Source organism: Sus scrofa, chromosome 7, assembly GCF_000003025.6.
Source record: "Sus scrofa isolate TJ Tabasco breed Duroc chromosome 7, Sscrofa11.1, whole genome shotgun sequence".
NCBI classification, from domain to species: domain Eukaryota; kingdom Metazoa; phylum Chordata; class Mammalia; order Artiodactyla; family Suidae; genus Sus; species Sus scrofa.
Genome location: NC_010449.5, coordinates 95,076,875 through 95,094,246, shown reverse-complemented (window position 1 = coordinate 95,094,246; position 17,372 = coordinate 95,076,875). Strand labels below are relative to the sequence as shown.

Here is a 17,372-nt window from a genome sequence, read left to right as displayed (position 1 = left end):
GAAAGGAAGATGAAATATGTGACATTAATTTAACAATACGTTTTACTTAATATATCCAAAATGCTATCAGTTCAACATATAATCAATAAATACACGTTTAAAAAATTAAGGAAACATTTGACATTCTTGTAAATTTGGTGGGTTTTTTTTTACCCTTAGAGCACATCTCATTTGGGACAAGACATGTTACAATGGCTATGTAGCCACAGGTGACTCCTGGCTTCTGTACTGCACAGTGTGAGTCCACAGGGCAACCAGCCGAAGGCCAAGTCTTGTTCTGGGGAAGGGGCTTATGTCGATGGGAGAATGAGCACAGTGGAAAGGGCCACCCTTTCATGACCTTGTCCGTGTATCTCAGAGTACGACTCCTGATACGGTAAATGGACCCCACCATGCGTCCTCTCCTACGTCTCCAAGACAGTCACAGCTTTTGAAAAGTGCTGCTTTGGCGCATGTGCACGTGTTGGGGTCCTTGTCCTCCTCAGTCCTAGCCCAGGTCTCCAATGGGCACCTCCGACTGGAGTCTCCTTACCACTCCCTCGGACTTCTCAAAAGCCTCGGTCAACCTGACCCCAGGCCCAAGACTCTGCTGTGCCCCTTTCGTGCTTGATGACGATGGCTTTCAAGCTTTTTGGATCACAATCCCGGTGAAAGTATATTTTACACTGTGATACAGCTCAACCATACACACACACACCCACCCCTTTGACAGCTTCAGTCCTGCTATACTCTGTGTTAATCCATTTTATTAAAAAAAATACATTGGGGACTACCCCCTAAGCTGATTTCATGATCTACTTAAGAGTTATGATCTGCAGTTTGCAAAACACTGTACAGCCCATTGGACATTACTTTCAGCAGTTACTGACTTCTTATAAAATAAGAAGCTCTTTTTGCTAAAATGAGGGATTATCACCATAGGCTTTGATAAAATCTCAAGCTATGATTTGATATTTCTGACAAAAATATGTCATTGCCATACATTTTGCTTGTCAACACAGGTGTTCATGCAGTATATCTGAAGTCTTTCATTTCTGATCAGACAATATCTAGATCTCTGGATCTGGAAATACAATGCAAGGATGAAGTAGCTTGCCAAAGGAATAGCAATAAAAATTTATAATAATGCATGGAAAAATGTCTTTCCACCTCAAAATCAGGACTAGCTTTGCTTCTCCTCAGCAATGGTCTGTTTTAACTTGTAAACTCAAAGGCTCACAGCATCTCTGCCCCTTTCTGTTGGCTGTTAGGAACCAACACAGGTACAGAATGTGTATAGAACTTTATCCCATATTCTGGCACGAATTTAGCTGAGCCACACCAACTCTCTCAAATCCGGACATCATTATACCCATTTACGAGGAGAGGAAATGGAGGCCTGGAGACATTCATGTGCCCAAGCCAAGAAGAACTGGCAGAGCCAGGCTGTGAACCCACAGGATAAGTCAACTTGTAGGTTAGTCTTATTTTAGTCACTAACTAAAGAATTCTGCTCCCAATCCCCAAACTTCACTCACAATGACTATCACGTCACTTGGGGCATAGCCTATAACAAAATGTGAACCTCAACAATTTCTAAAGAGCTATGGTCAACAGGAATTACAACTTCGGTGCTAAAAACGGCACCAGGGACAAGAAGAAACTGTGAGTTAATTGAAAAGCCACTCCATCTCCTCTCTTTTTCAGCCTTTTTACTCTTTTTCCTTTAATTTCTTATTACCCACTACCCTCCCCCTTTCCCTTAAGACACTAAGAAATGCAGACAGAAAACCAGCTAAACGATATATTGAACAGAACATCACAACAAGGAACTCTTGAATCAGAAATGCTAGATATCTGGACAGCTATGTCCCTAAGAAGCCATGTGACTCTAGCTTGGGAACAAAGGAAACTTTCTAAACCAAAGTTCTTCATCTAAAAAAATTAGAGACTAAAAAAATGTTCTCTAACGGCCCTTCCAGCTCAAGCAGGATGCTTTTGACTTTGAAATACCTGTTGTTCAAAATGAAGAAGAAACTTTGCAAGTTGGTCCTTTTGGGTAACTTGTTTTTGGCTTTCCCTCCTGAATGGCCCTTGATTGCTTTCTTTAAAAACCACAAAACAGAACAACAAAAGACCCAGAATTGCCAAAGCAATCCTGAGAAACAAAAACCAAGCAGGAGGCATAACTTTCCCAGACTTGAAGAAATATTACAAAGCCACAGTCTCAAAACAGTGTGGTACTGGTATCAAAACAGACAGACAGACCAATGGAACAGAATAGAGAACCCAGAAATAAACCCTGACACCTATGGTCAATTAATCTTTGACAAGGGAGGCAAGAACATAAAACGGGAAAAAGAAAGTCTATTCAGCAAGCATTGCTGGGAAACCTGGACAGCTGCATGCAAAGCAATGAAATCAGAACACACCTTCACACCATGCACAAAAATAAACTCCAAATGGCTGAAAGACTTAAATATACGACAGGACACCATCAAACTCCAGGAAGAGAACATAGGCAAAACACTCTCTGACATCAACATCATGAATATTTTCTCAGGTCAGTCTCCCAAAGCAATAGAAATTAGAGCAAAAATAAACCCATGGGACCTCATCAAACTGAAAAGCTTTTGCACAGCAAAGGAAACCCAAAAGAAAACAAAAAGACAACTTAACAGAACGGGAGAAAATAGTTTCAAACAATGCAATGGACAATGGCTTGATCTCTAGAATATATAAGCAACTTATACAACCCAACAGCAAAAAACCAATCAATCCATGGAAAAATGGGCAAAAGACCTGAATAGACTGTTCTCCAAGGAAGATATACAGATGGCCAGCAAACACATGAAAAAATGCTCAATATCGCTGATTATAAGAGAAATACAAATCAAAACTACCATGAGATACCACCTCACACCAGTCAGAATGGCCATCATTAATAAATCCACAAATAACAAGTGCTGGAGGGGCTGTGGAGAAAAGGGAACCCTCCTGCACTGTTGGTGGGAATGTAAAGTGGTACAGCCACCATGGAGAACAGTTTGGAGATACCTTAGAAATCCATACATAGAACTTCCATATGACCCTGCAATCCCACTCTTGGGCATCTATCCGCACAAAACTCTATACTTAAAAGAGACACGAGCACCCGCATGTTCATTGCAGCCCTATTCACAATAGCCAGGACATGGAAACAATCCAAATGTCCATCGACAGATGATTGGATTCGGAAGATGTGGTATATATACACAATGGAATACTACTCAGCCACAAAAAAACAATGACATAATGCCATTTGCAGCAACATGGATGGAACTAGAGAATCTCATACTGAGTGAAATGAGCCAGAAAGACAAAGACAAATACCATATGATTCATTTGTGCTGGAATCTAATATCCAGCACAAATGAACATCTCCACAGAAAAGAAAATCATGGACTTGGACAGTAGACTTGTGGCTGCCAGATGGGAGAGGGAGGGAGTGGGAGGGATCAGGAGCTTGGGGTTATCGGATACAACTTAGAATAGATTTACAACGGGATCCTGCTGAATAGCATTGAGAACTATGTCTAGACACTCATATTGCAACGGAACAAAGAGTGGGGAAAAAAATGTACACATGTAAGGATAACTTGATCCCCTTGCTGTACAGTGGGAAAAAAATAAACAAACAAACACAAAAACAAAAACCACAGAACAAAGGTCCATCACTCCCTTGCTATCTGGGTATCTCTCAACTTGCCAAGAGAATGATGGCCCACGAGTCAGAGGTCATAGATACCAAGACACACTGCTGTTCATACGCTCCATCCAGCTGGTGATTGATGGGTGGGGTCCCTCCCGCACTGTGGCATCTCATGACGGGGGAAAGCCTTCTGGGGAAAGCCGCAGGTAGGTAGGTATGTCCAAACGTGCTTCTGCCAGGACTGCTTCCATCATTCTGTCATCCTAGTTGGCTCTGTTCACTTTTTGGGCAGCTAGTAAACCTCTTTATCCCTTATTCTCCCCACTGTTTCAGTGGAAATGAGGCTGTCATGAAGATTTTAAGCCCAGTACATAGTAGGGGCTCAGGAATTTTGCTTTACTTTCTCTGTCCTGTCTTGTCTTAAAAATAACTTGACTTTGGGAGTTCCTGTTGTGGCACAGCGGAAGCGAATCTGATTAGTAACCATGAGGTTGCGGGTTTGATCCCTGGCCTCGCTCAATGGGTTAAAGATCCGGCATTGCTGTAGCTGTGGTGTAGGCCGCCAGCTGTAGCTCCGATTCAACCCCTAGCCTGGGACCCTCCACAGGCTGTGAGTGCGGCCATTATAAAAAAAAAAAGCAGGAGTTCCCGTCGTGGCGCAGTGGTTAACGAATCCGACTAGGAACCATGAGGTTGCGGGTTCGGTCCCTGCCCTTGCTCAGTGGGTTAACGATCCGGCGTTGCCGTGAGCTGTGGTGTAGGTTGCAGACGTGGCTCGGATCCCGCGTTGCTGTGGCTCTGGCGTAGGCCGGTGGCTACAGCTCCGATTCAACCCTTAGCCTGGGAACCTCCATATGCCGCGGGAGCGGCCCAAGAAATAGCAACAACAACAACAACAACAAAAAAAAAAAAAAGGCAAAAAAGAAAAAAAATGAAATAAATAAAACACTCGACTTTGGAAGCAATTCAGAGAGGGTCTGCTTATTTCCTGAGAACAGGCAACAGAGCTCTATTTTATACATGTTATTGAAGCCCCACTTTGTTGTTGTTAAATTGGTTTTTTCATTAAAACTTCCCCAGAAAACAACACCCTGCCTTTTCAAAACTAGTGACTCTTCCATGTGAACATACGTGGGTGTTGAGAATTACACATGGTCCTCCTGCTGGTGCCTGTGATCTGTGACTGCTTGGATCCTGGTGACCCTGAGAAGCACGTGGCCGGGGGCAGAGGGCAGCCTGTTCCAGGAGGCCTGCTCTTTCTGCGCTGGAGCTGCATGACTCGTCAAAGAGCAGAGTAATTAGCTGCTAGGCAAAGAGCCGTGGGAGTGTGAGGTGCAGAGGAGAGGAAGAAAGGGACAGAAGAGCATTATCTTATTTTGCTGAAAACTGTAGCAAGGTGTTAATGCTTCAACTGTTCCTTTGAAGCTGTTTCTAGAGGGAAGGGGAGAGCAGCTTTGAGTCCTCAAGAGGCATCCAGGGCATCCTTTCAGACCTGCTCAGAGGTCTGATAGTGGCTTTCTGGGTGGAAACTCTAGTGAAAGAGGCAGAGTGCATCTCCATGGGACTGTGCGGGGCTCCGATCCTTCAGCCCAGCTGACCATCCCAAGCCCTACTGGGGGCAGGTTCCCAACATCCCTTCATCCAGTCACCACCAGCTCTGTGGCTACGACAGCATGACAATGATGCCGAAGCCGAGGTGGGAGATGAAGACCAAGATAGCCCATCCATGCAGGGCTGTGTGGGAGCCAGGCTGCCCCGGTGTACGGGCATGGACTGTGGGCACCTACCCCAGCTCTCACTCAGCATGAGATACTGAGGCTTGAAATTGGCCATGGGAAGATTTATACCGTGGGATCGGCACATACTACAAATCAAGGTTCTTTCCCCAACAGAAAGCCAGGTGACCAGCACCTCCCTGCTTATGCTGGTCCATAAGAAAAGGACTTGCATCCTAAGCATAAGAAGTTAAGAGTTTGGATTCTGAAGTTACACCTAAATTTTTCAGAGGTTGGGGAGTTACTAACCTTTCTGAGTCTTAGTTTGTTTTCATGAGGAATAATATTAATACTATGACATCATAGGGTTGTTGTAAGGATTAAATGTGTTCATCCAAGTAAAAGCGCTTTTTCTAGGATTTGACACATTAAAGTAATGCTCAGAAAACATTAAGTTGTTTTGACCAATACACTACAGAAAACATACGTAGTCTAGTGCTTGGCAGTTGCAAATCACCTCCTGTCACAGACCTATCAGGCCAGGGCGAGGCCTTTGGTCCCATCTTTCTAGTAACTGCCATTCACAATTCAGTATCAGTCATGTTGCCCATTCCATTCTATTCCCACTCACACTAACACACACTTATTTCCCTCTTGCCCATATGAACCGGGGAACCCAGAAACAAGGGGAAAGACCCCTGAGTGGACAAGACAGCATCACAAGATCTGCAGGCTTCCCCTTGTGTGGATCAGTCCTCAGACCGGCGTGCGTACTGTACTGTGCGTAAGTTTGACAAGTTACACAGATTGGTCATCTTCTCCAGTGTCCAGCTGCCTGTGTAGAAGCAATGATGTGGGCAACATGTAGGAGAGACCAAGGGATGGAAGAGAGACAGCAGGAGCATCACAGACCACTAACTGCCTCTCTGATCATGTTCTTGAGGAGTTCCCGTTGTGGGTCAGCACAAACGAATCTGACCAGCATCCATGAGGATGCAGGTTTGATCCCTGGCCTTGCTCAGTAGGTTAAGGATCCAGCGTGGCTGTGGCATAGGCCAGTGGTTACAGCTCCAATTCAAACTTGAGCCTGGGAACCTCCATATGCTGCAAGTGCGGACCTAAAAAAGACAAAAAAATAAAAATAAAAAGTAAGCAAGAATCATTCTTGAACTGCTGTTCAGCAAAATACTTAACATTAATACGGTGTGCCTGAGGAAACCAGAAAAGACCTGGTTAACTAAGGCAGGCGATGCAGATACAGCAGTTTCAAAATATACCCTCCTTGCTCTCTAAATAACAAAAAAGTTCTGGATGTATATTTTGTTATTTTGTCTCCAGGAAAAGCCAGTCATCCAAAAGGGAGCATTTCTTAAAACTATCAGACAAAGGGATGTCACCACATTTTGAAACTGGCATTGGGCCGTCTGGGAGGTAAGCAGTATGAAATGTGACTCCGAGCACAGTCTGGTCTGCAACACTTGGTTTGAAGTACATTGATATTGTCACGGCTGCTTACTTTTTAAAAGACACAACGAATGTATCATAACAGTTTACACATTCCACCATCTGATGTGAATGGATCTGGTGCAGGACTGGTCATGTTTTGGGAAAAAAAAAATAGCATAAAGAATATTGTTTTGGCTTTAGAAAGCCTAAGAATTAATTGCCAAAGCTTAAGAGAAACTCTGGGAAAACACTGGGTTCAAAGCAAATTAACAGACTGACAAAAAACTAGCAAAAAATAGCATGTGCATGCCCAAAGGAGAAAGGAAACAGTTGATTAAATTTGTTCCATCAAGAAACCTCCCTAGAGACAGAGAAATTAGATTTTCAACAGTGCTGCTGGTTTGGCAGGAGCCGAGAGGGGCGGGGAGCTCCTGGGCTTCCCTTAGGGAAAGTCCGGACACCAAACTGCCCGAGTATCACGAGCAGAACCAGCTCATTTGAAGCCAATTTCTGACACATGCAGATGCAGTTAAGAAAAAGCTTGGTAAGTCACATTCAGCTCTTTAGGCTGAGATGCAGGGGTCAAAACATGTCCTTTGAGTTTCGGACAGCAATTGGGCACAAACGGGAGATTCAGAAGAATAAGAGTGTCACGGAACATAAAAACGTCTGACAGTTTGTCACGCCAAGTGTCTTTTTAAGGTTAAATGTTCACTGTTTCTCAGCTACTGGTGCAAGATGTTTTAAGTGGATATTACCAGACATCTCTATTTGTCACGGCGATTTTCTCTATCCGGAGATGTAAATCCTGGGGTTGGTCCAAGTGAGTGATTCTTTCCAGCTGCTGTTGCCATAGGATAAAAGGGAGCTGTGTCCTGCGTCAGACTTTCCATGGAGGGAACTTGCAGCATCGCATGTGATCTGGTGCTCTGCACAACCCCCTGCCCTCCTACCCTGTGAGAGACGCTCTCCAAGGTCCACAAAGGGCCCCGGACTCTCACACCTACCTCCGAGGGGTGCAGTCATCATGTGGGGGGATAATGACCACCTTCACGGTGACGGATGTTCTCAGGAGATCGATCATCTGCTCGTGGCTCAGAGTGGCCACCGCCACCTTGCAGATCTCCACCAGCCGGCTGCCCTGCCTCAGTCCTGCCTGCCAGGCATAGCCGTAGGGCTCCACATCTGCCACGATGCCCTCATAGTTGACATGGAAGCCAAGCTGTCCCAGCCCATTCCTTCGCAGGGTCATCTCCACTGATTCACAGCCTTTGGACACAAACTAGACAAAGAAACAAAAGGGATCTCAACTTAATGAACACAATAGGGTCTGAAGTGGTACACAGGGAACTGGAAAAACACAGTGAGCAGGGTTATTGGTGAACACCCTGCCGCCAGCTGAAGAGCGCTCTGCTTATGTCCCCTTCACTAATCGCCATTCATCAGGCCCAAAAGAACGTGCTCGCTGCATCCAAAGACCTCAATGGCTTCTCTGAAGTTACAAGGAAACCTCTAACAGAGACCTACAGGGAGCTGGCAGCAAAGAAAAACTGCATTCTGCTACCCATTTTGCCCTTGAACCATTCAAAGCAGCAGATACTCAATCAAACAATTCTTTGCAGCAACTAAAGCAGATTGGCCGGGCAACATCATCAGTCACCAAGGCAGTGGGATCAGGTCACGTGCAAATGAGTTTTCAATAAAAACGCACAATAAATGCGCCTCTCCCACGTGTTCTACTACTTTTCCTGCTGAAAAATGATGGGACGTGCGTGTGACATAAACTCTGTGTTCCTTCCCATTGTTAAAGGAGTTTTCAGAGGTGCTAGTAAAACAAGCCGAGCTTCTGTGACTTGGCTCCAGCCTGCATTAAAAGCTTTATGAAAGGGACATGCCTGTAGGTAAGAGGAAGGCAAACACTGACCTGAAGCCTTTTGACAATTTCTTTGATCTCCTCATTGTTAAGGAAACTCTCCACTGAAACGCACTCGCCTCGCTCGTAGAAGATTTTGAGGCTGGTGTCCGTTGAGGTCCACCCTATCACATCTCTGCAGGAACAGTTGAAAACCACGCTCTTGGTTTCCTGTTCGATGAGGACGATGAATTCATTGGAGACCCCGAGGAGGCAGTCTATCTCCATAGCCTTGTTGTAGTCTTTGGCCCGGACGGCCCACACAATGGCCCCCATGCTGCTGAGCTCAGCTCCGGGGTATGGCTTAGACTTTTCCTTCTTCTTGGAGGCCAGAGAGATGAACGGAAACTTGCCAGATGGGTCAATAGGGGTGTTGGTGACATTCTTTTCGGCCAGATCTTTCAGGTACTCCTGGCGGGTCCGGGTGGCCATGGCCCGGAACTTTTCCGACTTATGAGCAGCATTTTCTGCATTAATCACTTTGGCCAAAAGGAAGTCCCTGAAGACGTTTGACTTAGGGAAAGTGACTCCTTTGGGGATGGGAGGTCCAAAGGAAGGCACATCTCTGGACCTGGTGACAGCCACACTAAGAGACAAAAATCAAGAGAGAGGTGTGTCAACAGTTCTCAGTGTTGCAGCATGAGAATAACATACACTTTCTCAAAGACAAAGATGTCCTTCAGAAGCAAAATAACTGTCATTGCTATACAAGCAACAATATACATTTCTGCTTAACATGAACATACTTTTTCATTCGATCGTATTTAGGATTTATAGAACAAAAGGTTTTCAAGTCAAAAACCCCAAAAAGCTTAAAGTAAAAAGTTTCTTTTCATTAACAGATAGTAAACCAACCATAACTCCATGAAAAAAAGAAAAAAAAGAAAAAAGAAAAAGGATTTACTGTAATATTCTTCATGGAAGATAAAATTTTAAATACATAGTGATTATTTCCAAAGGTTGGGTGAGGGGGGGTGCAGGCAGGAGAGCTGGTTACTATAACACATAACCTTTCAGGATAAGCAGAGATTCTGCAAGCAACCAGGTTAAAGAGCAGAACTTTAAAAATTGAAATTTAAGTAATAGAAAAAGATTATGATTTTTGGGGGGGGTTTTACAGCAATAATATTTTTAAAAATCACATTTTAGGGGCTGTGGCTTAGCGGTAACGAATCTGACCAATTCACGAGCATGTGGGTTGGACCCCTGGCCTTGCTCATCGGTTAAGGAGCTGTGGTGTAGGTTACAGACATGGCTTGGATCTGGTGTGGCTGTGGCTGTGGCTGTGGCTGGCAGCTGCAGCTCTGATTTGACCCCTAGCCTGGGAACTTCCATGTGCTGTGGGTGAGGCCCTGAAAAAAAAAAAAAACTCACATTTTACAACTGAGCTATTCTCTGGTCCAAATTCTCTGCTTTCGGTATTTGATTCTGACAAATTTATCTGTAAGGAATACATGTTCCTTTTCCCATTCCTTTAAGCAAGATTAAGAAAGCCTGTTCCAGGCACTTCTTCTGCAGGTATACTGCTAAAATTGGGCCTAAGAAAAGGTCCATAAAAGCATCTGTAAGAACTCATTATTTTTAATCTCAAAAGGAAAAAGATTAAGTTTTTCCTAAAACAATAATAAAACAGCAACAGAAATTAAATGGAAAAGGGGAGGCTGTGTGTTCTATGTCATGTTCCAAGACCTCATTATAGGACCTCAGCAAAGTTTAAGAGGGCTGGAAACGATGATTCAAACAGATCAAACATCCCCTTTTCAAATTATCTAATTATTTAAAAGTGAGTCAATTACACAACTGCACTAAGCATTAGTGGAACGATACAAAATCTGTTCCTCCTGAATTCTCAGAATTATGGAAAGAACATAATCAGAGCGTGTGTGCATCTTTCAAATTAAACTGAAGAGCTCTGTTACACTATTTTTTTTTTTTTATTTCTAGGGTTTGCTTGAAGATATTCAGGTTTGCTTTTCAAAAAATGACTGCTGCTTGTGAAAACAGAATAAATAAATAAAAATCAGCAATCTCAGGATAAAAATTATATTATTTTGTCAGAAGATGCCATGAGACAGCCTATTTGTAAAAATGGCTTTTCACAGATTAAAAAAAAAAAAAAAAAAAAAAAGAAGAAGAAAGACTGCCTAGTTCACTTCATGACAAAGAAAGGTGGCAAGCAACATTCTGTTCTCTAACTGGAGATGAGAAGTCACAGAAAGCTTCATATTCATGATGGCCTAATTATATCAGTATCAGAAAGGCAATTTTTCTCATCTAATGTGAACTGCCTGGCTTGAATGCTGACAGCTGTATAATTTTAATGTGATCATGTTATTTTTTGTTTCAAGTCAAATAGAGGATGCTAAAACCCAGATTTGCTGCCTTTTTCTAAAAGGAATCCCGTAAGGATTCAGAAATATTTAATATCTTTCATTGTCAAATTGGCAATTTCTTCTGCTAATTTCACTTCAAATCATGTTTCTTTCTCTAGAAGCAGCTGTGATTTGATTTTAACTAAGGAGAGGAACATGCTAGCAGGAGGTGTCGCTAGGAACACCACCCATCCACATGCCCCTTAAATGCACTGGTTTTCCACAGATCTATTTATTAACGAACAGAACTTGAGACGAACATATACTGAAAACCCACCAACAATTAGAAGCACTAGAGTGAACCATGAGGGAAAAAAGTGAATCCTTAACATATAATTATCAGTGATTCATCACGGTAGGGAGGTAAACGATACAGACACTAAAATCAGCTTTGCACCATTAGAAATAGAATCCTTAACAGAAGAAGATGAGGAAGATGACACCCTAAGAGTGCTCTTTTCAAATAAAGGGTTTTGTTTTGGGTAAATCTAACTTTCAAGGTTTTCTACAAGGTTAAAAGCTCATTAATTTAGATGCCACCAATGCTGAACGCTTGATAATAAGGCCTGTTAGAAGCTAAGTAGAAAGATATTTTTGCTTTCCTAAGAAAAAAAGCCTCTCCAGAATTTCAGTGTGCTATATATAGATACTTCAGATGTATTAATTATAAGAGGTTCTTGCTATTTTAAAAAGCAGATTCCCAAAGGCTTCTTGGCCACACTTATGTTCGCCTTGGGTGCAATACTGTAACTCCTTCGAAAGAATACATTCTTAAGAGCCATGCCTTACTTACTCAGCCTTGTTAAGGACTAGGATGTTCTACTCAAGAGGGTTATCTAGATGACAGACAGACAGACAGACAGACAGACGATCGGAGGCCGAAAGAGCTGTGGAACGTTAGCCCTGGAGAAGAACTTGAAGAAGTCAGTGTGCCTCAAATTCTGCCAACAAAATCTTGAGTTTTATCTGAAAATTCATCTTCATTGTGCATTCCACTGAAGAAAACCTGCATTCATTTCAACGCAAAAATATGTTCTGTCCCCTAAATCTTGGAGTACAATGGAGGGACCAGGAGGTATTCTGATTCACAGTCACTTGACACATCCCTGGACCTCCATTTGAACAGCTGGTAAAAATTCTTCACTTCTCCAGGAAACAGAGACGTAAAATGAGTTGTCCAGGGCTCGTTAAAGAGAGCCAGGAGTGGCCAGAGCCTGGGTTTCTGGAAGGCCAACAGTGTGCTCTGTGAGAAGAGCACACGTATTCCCTGAGGAAACATTTTTAAATCTCCCACTGGAGGTGCCTGCAAAAGGGAACAGCCGCAAGAGTCACATGGCCAAAGAGACCACCATTAGGCTGTTTCTAGTAGATCTGGGCCTTGTGCCATCTGCTGGCATCAAAGACCTCGCATGAAGCAGCAAGTTGATACATGGAAATATTCCATTTTCAAGTCGATACATGGGAATGTTCCAGAAACATTTGAACAGAGGTCTCAATGAAAAAGTCAGACAACCTGCATTTCTGAAGCCCCATGGAAACAGCAATGAACAACAAAACTGAAAAGGAAGGGGGCTTAGCCTCAAAATGGTATTAGTCCCCCCTTGAAGGTCAGATCCGGCTGCCAGCTCGGGGAGCCTTCCAAGACAGCAGACCTTGGCAGAGCACAGGAAAGACGAGTGTCAGAACAAATGTGTGCCCATCGGTCCCTCCCTGGGGGCTCTACTTCTCACAGTCTTCATTCGCCAACACTCACCGAGCACCTCCCATATGCCAGGCACTATGCTGCTGTGAGGACCTGGGGCGAGGCGTCACAGGGTACATCCAGTGGTTTGCACACTCTCCCAGGAGGTGTGGGTGCTACTGGAAACCCCCAGGAAAGGTACTTTATCCAGTCCTGGGAGGTCGGGCGAGCCTCCCAGAGAAAAGAGGAATCGGAGTTCATCAGGGGATGGAGGGGCAGGGATGTGTGTGAGAAGAGCAGAGGCATTCTTGGCCTGGAGGGCAGCATGTGCAGAGGGAGGGGCTGTAAGGAGCTCCACACAGCAGCAGGGGTGGGGCTGGGGGGTGGGCGAGGTGCCAGGACATGAAGAGACAAGAGAGGCCAGATCTGAAGAACTCCATGCAGGCTATGCTGGGAAGTCTCAACGTTTCCCTAAATGGTTTTCAGCACAGAGTGACAGATTCAGATTGGTGTCTTAGAAAGGTCAGCCACACTTGGGCAACAGGGATGCTGATTAATGAGGGCCTGGAACAGACTTCTCAAAAGAAATTTTCATCACTTGACCCACTTGCAAATTTTTTTTTTTCCCCTAAAGCGTGTATATTTGTTTCTTTTTATCCAAGAGAAGCAGAGAAAATGGTCATGGACATGTCGTGTGCATGCACCACACTCCCTGCCTGCACCAGATACTTTATGCACAGGATTTTAAGTAGAAGCCAAGCAACCTCCCACTGTGCAGTCAGGGAAATTTAAGATCTGAGAGATTTCAGTCTGGTCTGATTCCAAGCGCTTTTTACACTACATCATACAAACTCCTCTCAGCATTTATGACACAGGAACTGCTGAATATGGAAATCTTTCTGAGAGGAGTAACATATATTTCTCTACCTTCCTAAACATGGTGACCGATCACAATTTAACATCTGTTTCAAAGACAGGTCCAACCACGTATCATTATACTAGTTTTAAAATTCACAATAATTCTTTTTGAAAAAAAATTTTTAGTAGAGTTGATTTACAATGTTCCATCAATTTCTGCTGTATAGCAAAGTGAGTCAAAGTTCTAATTTTCAATTGTGTGAGATATCCTAAGATTTTTTTCACAGTCTGTCTGAACTAGATTGATCCATAAGGCCCACCCATTACAATTAATCAATTTTACCTTAAATTTTCAAATTCTGTTAATGCTGCTCTACGTCTCTCACTCACTTCTATTTCCTGTAATTTATTTGTTGGAGAAACAGGGCTATTTGCCACATAGAGTTGTCCAGAGCCTGAATTTTGCTGAATACAGACATTTTCTCTGGACTCTTATATTTCCTGCAAATTGGCCTCTCAAGAGGTTTGATCAGATTCACATTCAACTGTGGGGAGAGAGGATGAGGCTAATTCACAGATGGGATGTAGTCTTCCGTTATGAGATACACGTTTGTCTCTTTTCACATCTGTAGCCTTTGGTGATCAATGCCTAGATCCACGCATTCATGAGGTTGTTGCTTTTTTTTTTTTTTTTCCCATTTACTAGCTTTAAAAAAAATGGGGACAAATTTTTTTTTTTGGTCTTCTTGCCATTTCTTGGGCCGCTCCCGCGGCATGTGGAGGTTCCCAGGCTAGGGGTCGAATCGGAGCTGTAGCCACCATCCTACGCCAGAGCCACAGCAATGCGGGATCCAAGCCACATCTGCAACCTACACCACAGCTCACGGCAACGCCGGATCCTTAACCCACTGAGCAAGGGCAGGGACCGAACCCGCAACCTCATGGTTCCTAGTCGGATTTGTTAACCACTGCGCCACAACGGGAACTCCTTGCAGTGTATTTTTACAAAGTGAAGCCCTTAGGAGTAAGTGGAGTATATCTGGCTGTTTGCTTCCAAACCAAATGGACCCCAGGTTGCTATGCTGATTAAATCTGTACCTTTAACATGAACAGTCTTCCTGCATCCCCTTTATTGGTAAGCACTCAATTGATGCTTTCAGAACATCCTTGCCACTAATCCGCTCATCTTTCTGATTTGCTGCTTCTCATCTGATCTATCAACTGGAAAAATGAAACTCACTGTAATGATACAAATAAAATAGTAGACACCAGAAGGCCCGCTGATCGGGTACAGGCATAAACTCTAGTACACAGACTTAGTGATTAATTTCTGAGTTCTTGGCTATGTCTACTATTTGAGGCTAACTGGCTTTTTGAATTAGTTTGAATTGGTTAAGTTTTTCCTGTATAAACTTTCAAGTCCCCAGGGAGATATAACACACATTATTTCAGAGCCTCGTTTCCATATTCAGCCCAGGGATTTTTTTTTTTCCCTTTGTTCCCCTATTGTATTCTAGAGCCTAGAATAGTACCTAGGATATTCTGATAAAGAACTGGTTAAAAAAAAAAAGAGAGAGAAGAAGAAGCAGCTCTAAATTTGTGCTTGTATAAAAATTACCTTGCCTGGTGACAGTGGCTAAGTTTTCCTAAAACTGCTTTATACCATGTTGTTATGTGATGATCTAGCCTTCCAAGGGCCTCTACTGCCTAGTCACCCTTCAACAGCACACCCTTCTTACTGGACTTCTTTCCACTGTCCTTCCTGCATCTATCCGTCCATCTATACCACTGGCCACCCTGTATCTATACGTCTATCTATACGTCTGGCCACCCTCGATTCCCAGAATGGCTTCTCATTTTCTCACTGAACTTCACCATCTGTGCTTCAAACCACACAATGAATCCCATTTTCTCAGTTAAACGTTCCTTATATCTTTAGCCTGTACTGACCCCACAACTCTCTACACAGCAAGGCACTCCTTTGAGGAAATAACTTTCCACACTTTAGGTACCAAGTTGATGTCAGTAAGTAAATGTGAGTGTTCACAGAGGAGAAAGTTGGGAAAAGAGATTTTAAATGATGAAAAGCAGCTGAATTATTCTAACTACATCACTGAGAGACAAAGTTATATTTAAATAAACTGGGTTTGAATCAATGTGTCTCTAAGCTTTCCCACCAGAGTACATCTAATGAAGCAGATAAATTCACACCTCTAGCAGTTTGGGGAAGGGCTTGGGTATGAGAAAACATCATAGGTATGAAAGTTGTTTGAAGACCTGCATTTTATCTCAAAATTGATACACATTTTTCACTCTACTTCATACTACTTTAAGAGAAAATAAACCTCTTTAGATCCCTAGACTTGTTTTGTTCTCTGAACTTGCTGACTTACTCCTGTAATTAAGCTGCATTCCACCTGGGATTAAAACATTGTACTTCTCACAACAAACCAATTATCAGTCTGCGCTGGCCACTTTCTGTGTAGGTGGCTATATTTATACCAAAAAAAAAAAAAAAATACATATCCAAAATTAACGAAATCCAATCTTCCAAGTTTTAGGGACAGAAAACTATGACAAATTTCCCTATTTTGAAAGGATGGATTCCTAAGAGGACATCTGATTAATGCTGGAATATCCTTGCACGTCTTCTTGGCACAGATTCTTATTCTCTTCAACACCAACCCCCTCCAGGATTCTTGCAGAGGCCTCTGCAGGCAGATGCTTGAATTCTGATACCCATGAGACTAGGTCAACAAGGGACACTGAAACAATTCCACCAAATGCTTAACAAAGCATAGAAATGCCTCTAGGACTGCCGTCAGAAATGGTAGAGTGAATTAAGTCTGTCCCAAGCAAAGGTTTGGGCTTTTTAAATAATAATTAAAAAAAATTAAACCCTTCTTCCCTACTGATTATCATCATTCTTCTCTGCTTTGGCCAAGCCAAGAGCAAAATATAATTAGCAGTGTGAGTAATTAGCTGGTGACCAGATGGCATGGATGGGGGGCACCACCTGAGGAGGAGGTGCGAATGGAGACGGCAGGTGTCCAACCAACATGTCTGGGGACTGTCGATGCCATCAGGTTATGTCACCGGGTAAGTTCAGCAGTCCTCGGACACAGTTTAAAGACAGGTATAAATAGTGAAAGACTTTGCACTGCCACTTTAGAGACCAGAGCTGGAGGGGGCCTTCTGTGGGACCACTTGCCTGGGCCCATCTAGCCAATACTGGAAGCAGTACCTGTAACAGACGCTGTCCGTGCACGGGTTGTGAACCCGGACAATGACGAAAACGTGCTGAAAGTGGGATCGGATGTTTTTCGGGCTGAATGGCTGTGCTCCAGGCTCTTGGAAAACAATCGTTACGATATCATTTCCGATGTGCCGCTTCCGTAGAAGCTAAAAGAAGACATAAGCGAAAGGCATAAATGACAACCCTCTTTTTCCTTCCCAACTCCCTTATGTAACTTTATTTAAAACATTCATTATTAATTGGACCTTATTAGGGGAGGTAATCTATAGTTATCATCACGATTTCAGCCTGTCTTATCATTTCCTCCAAGAAAGAATGTGGAAATGAAAATTCTGAAATTTGCATAAAATCTATAGCCCATTCAAATAGATCTAACCAACATCTAGCATATTACGCCAAGTCCCAGCATCTCCAAATCCTCAGTTTCCATAACAACAGTTTTGTTCCATTTTCATATAAGAA

The 17,372-nt window shown here is 43.2% G+C and overlaps 1 protein-coding gene across 42 annotated transcripts in view; it reads right to left on the bottom strand.

Annotated features, from left to right (window-relative positions):
* SIPA1L1 (signal induced proliferation associated 1 like 1) overlaps nt 1–17,372 on the bottom strand; it is a 378,935-nt gene that overhangs the window by 74,482 nt on the left and 287,081 nt on the right. For all 42 annotated transcript variants that reach the window (XM_013989146.2, XM_021099427.1, XM_021099444.1 and 39 more), the window contains 3 exons: nt 16,899–17,056; nt 8,756–9,329; nt 7,839–8,113 (listed from right to left, as the gene is read on the bottom strand). In XM_013989146.2, the coding sequence (XP_013844600.1) occupies nt 7,839–8,113; nt 8,756–9,329; nt 16,899–17,056 (1,007 nt within the window). The remainder of the gene's footprint in view (nt 1–7,838; nt 8,114–8,755; nt 9,330–16,898; nt 17,057–17,372) is intronic.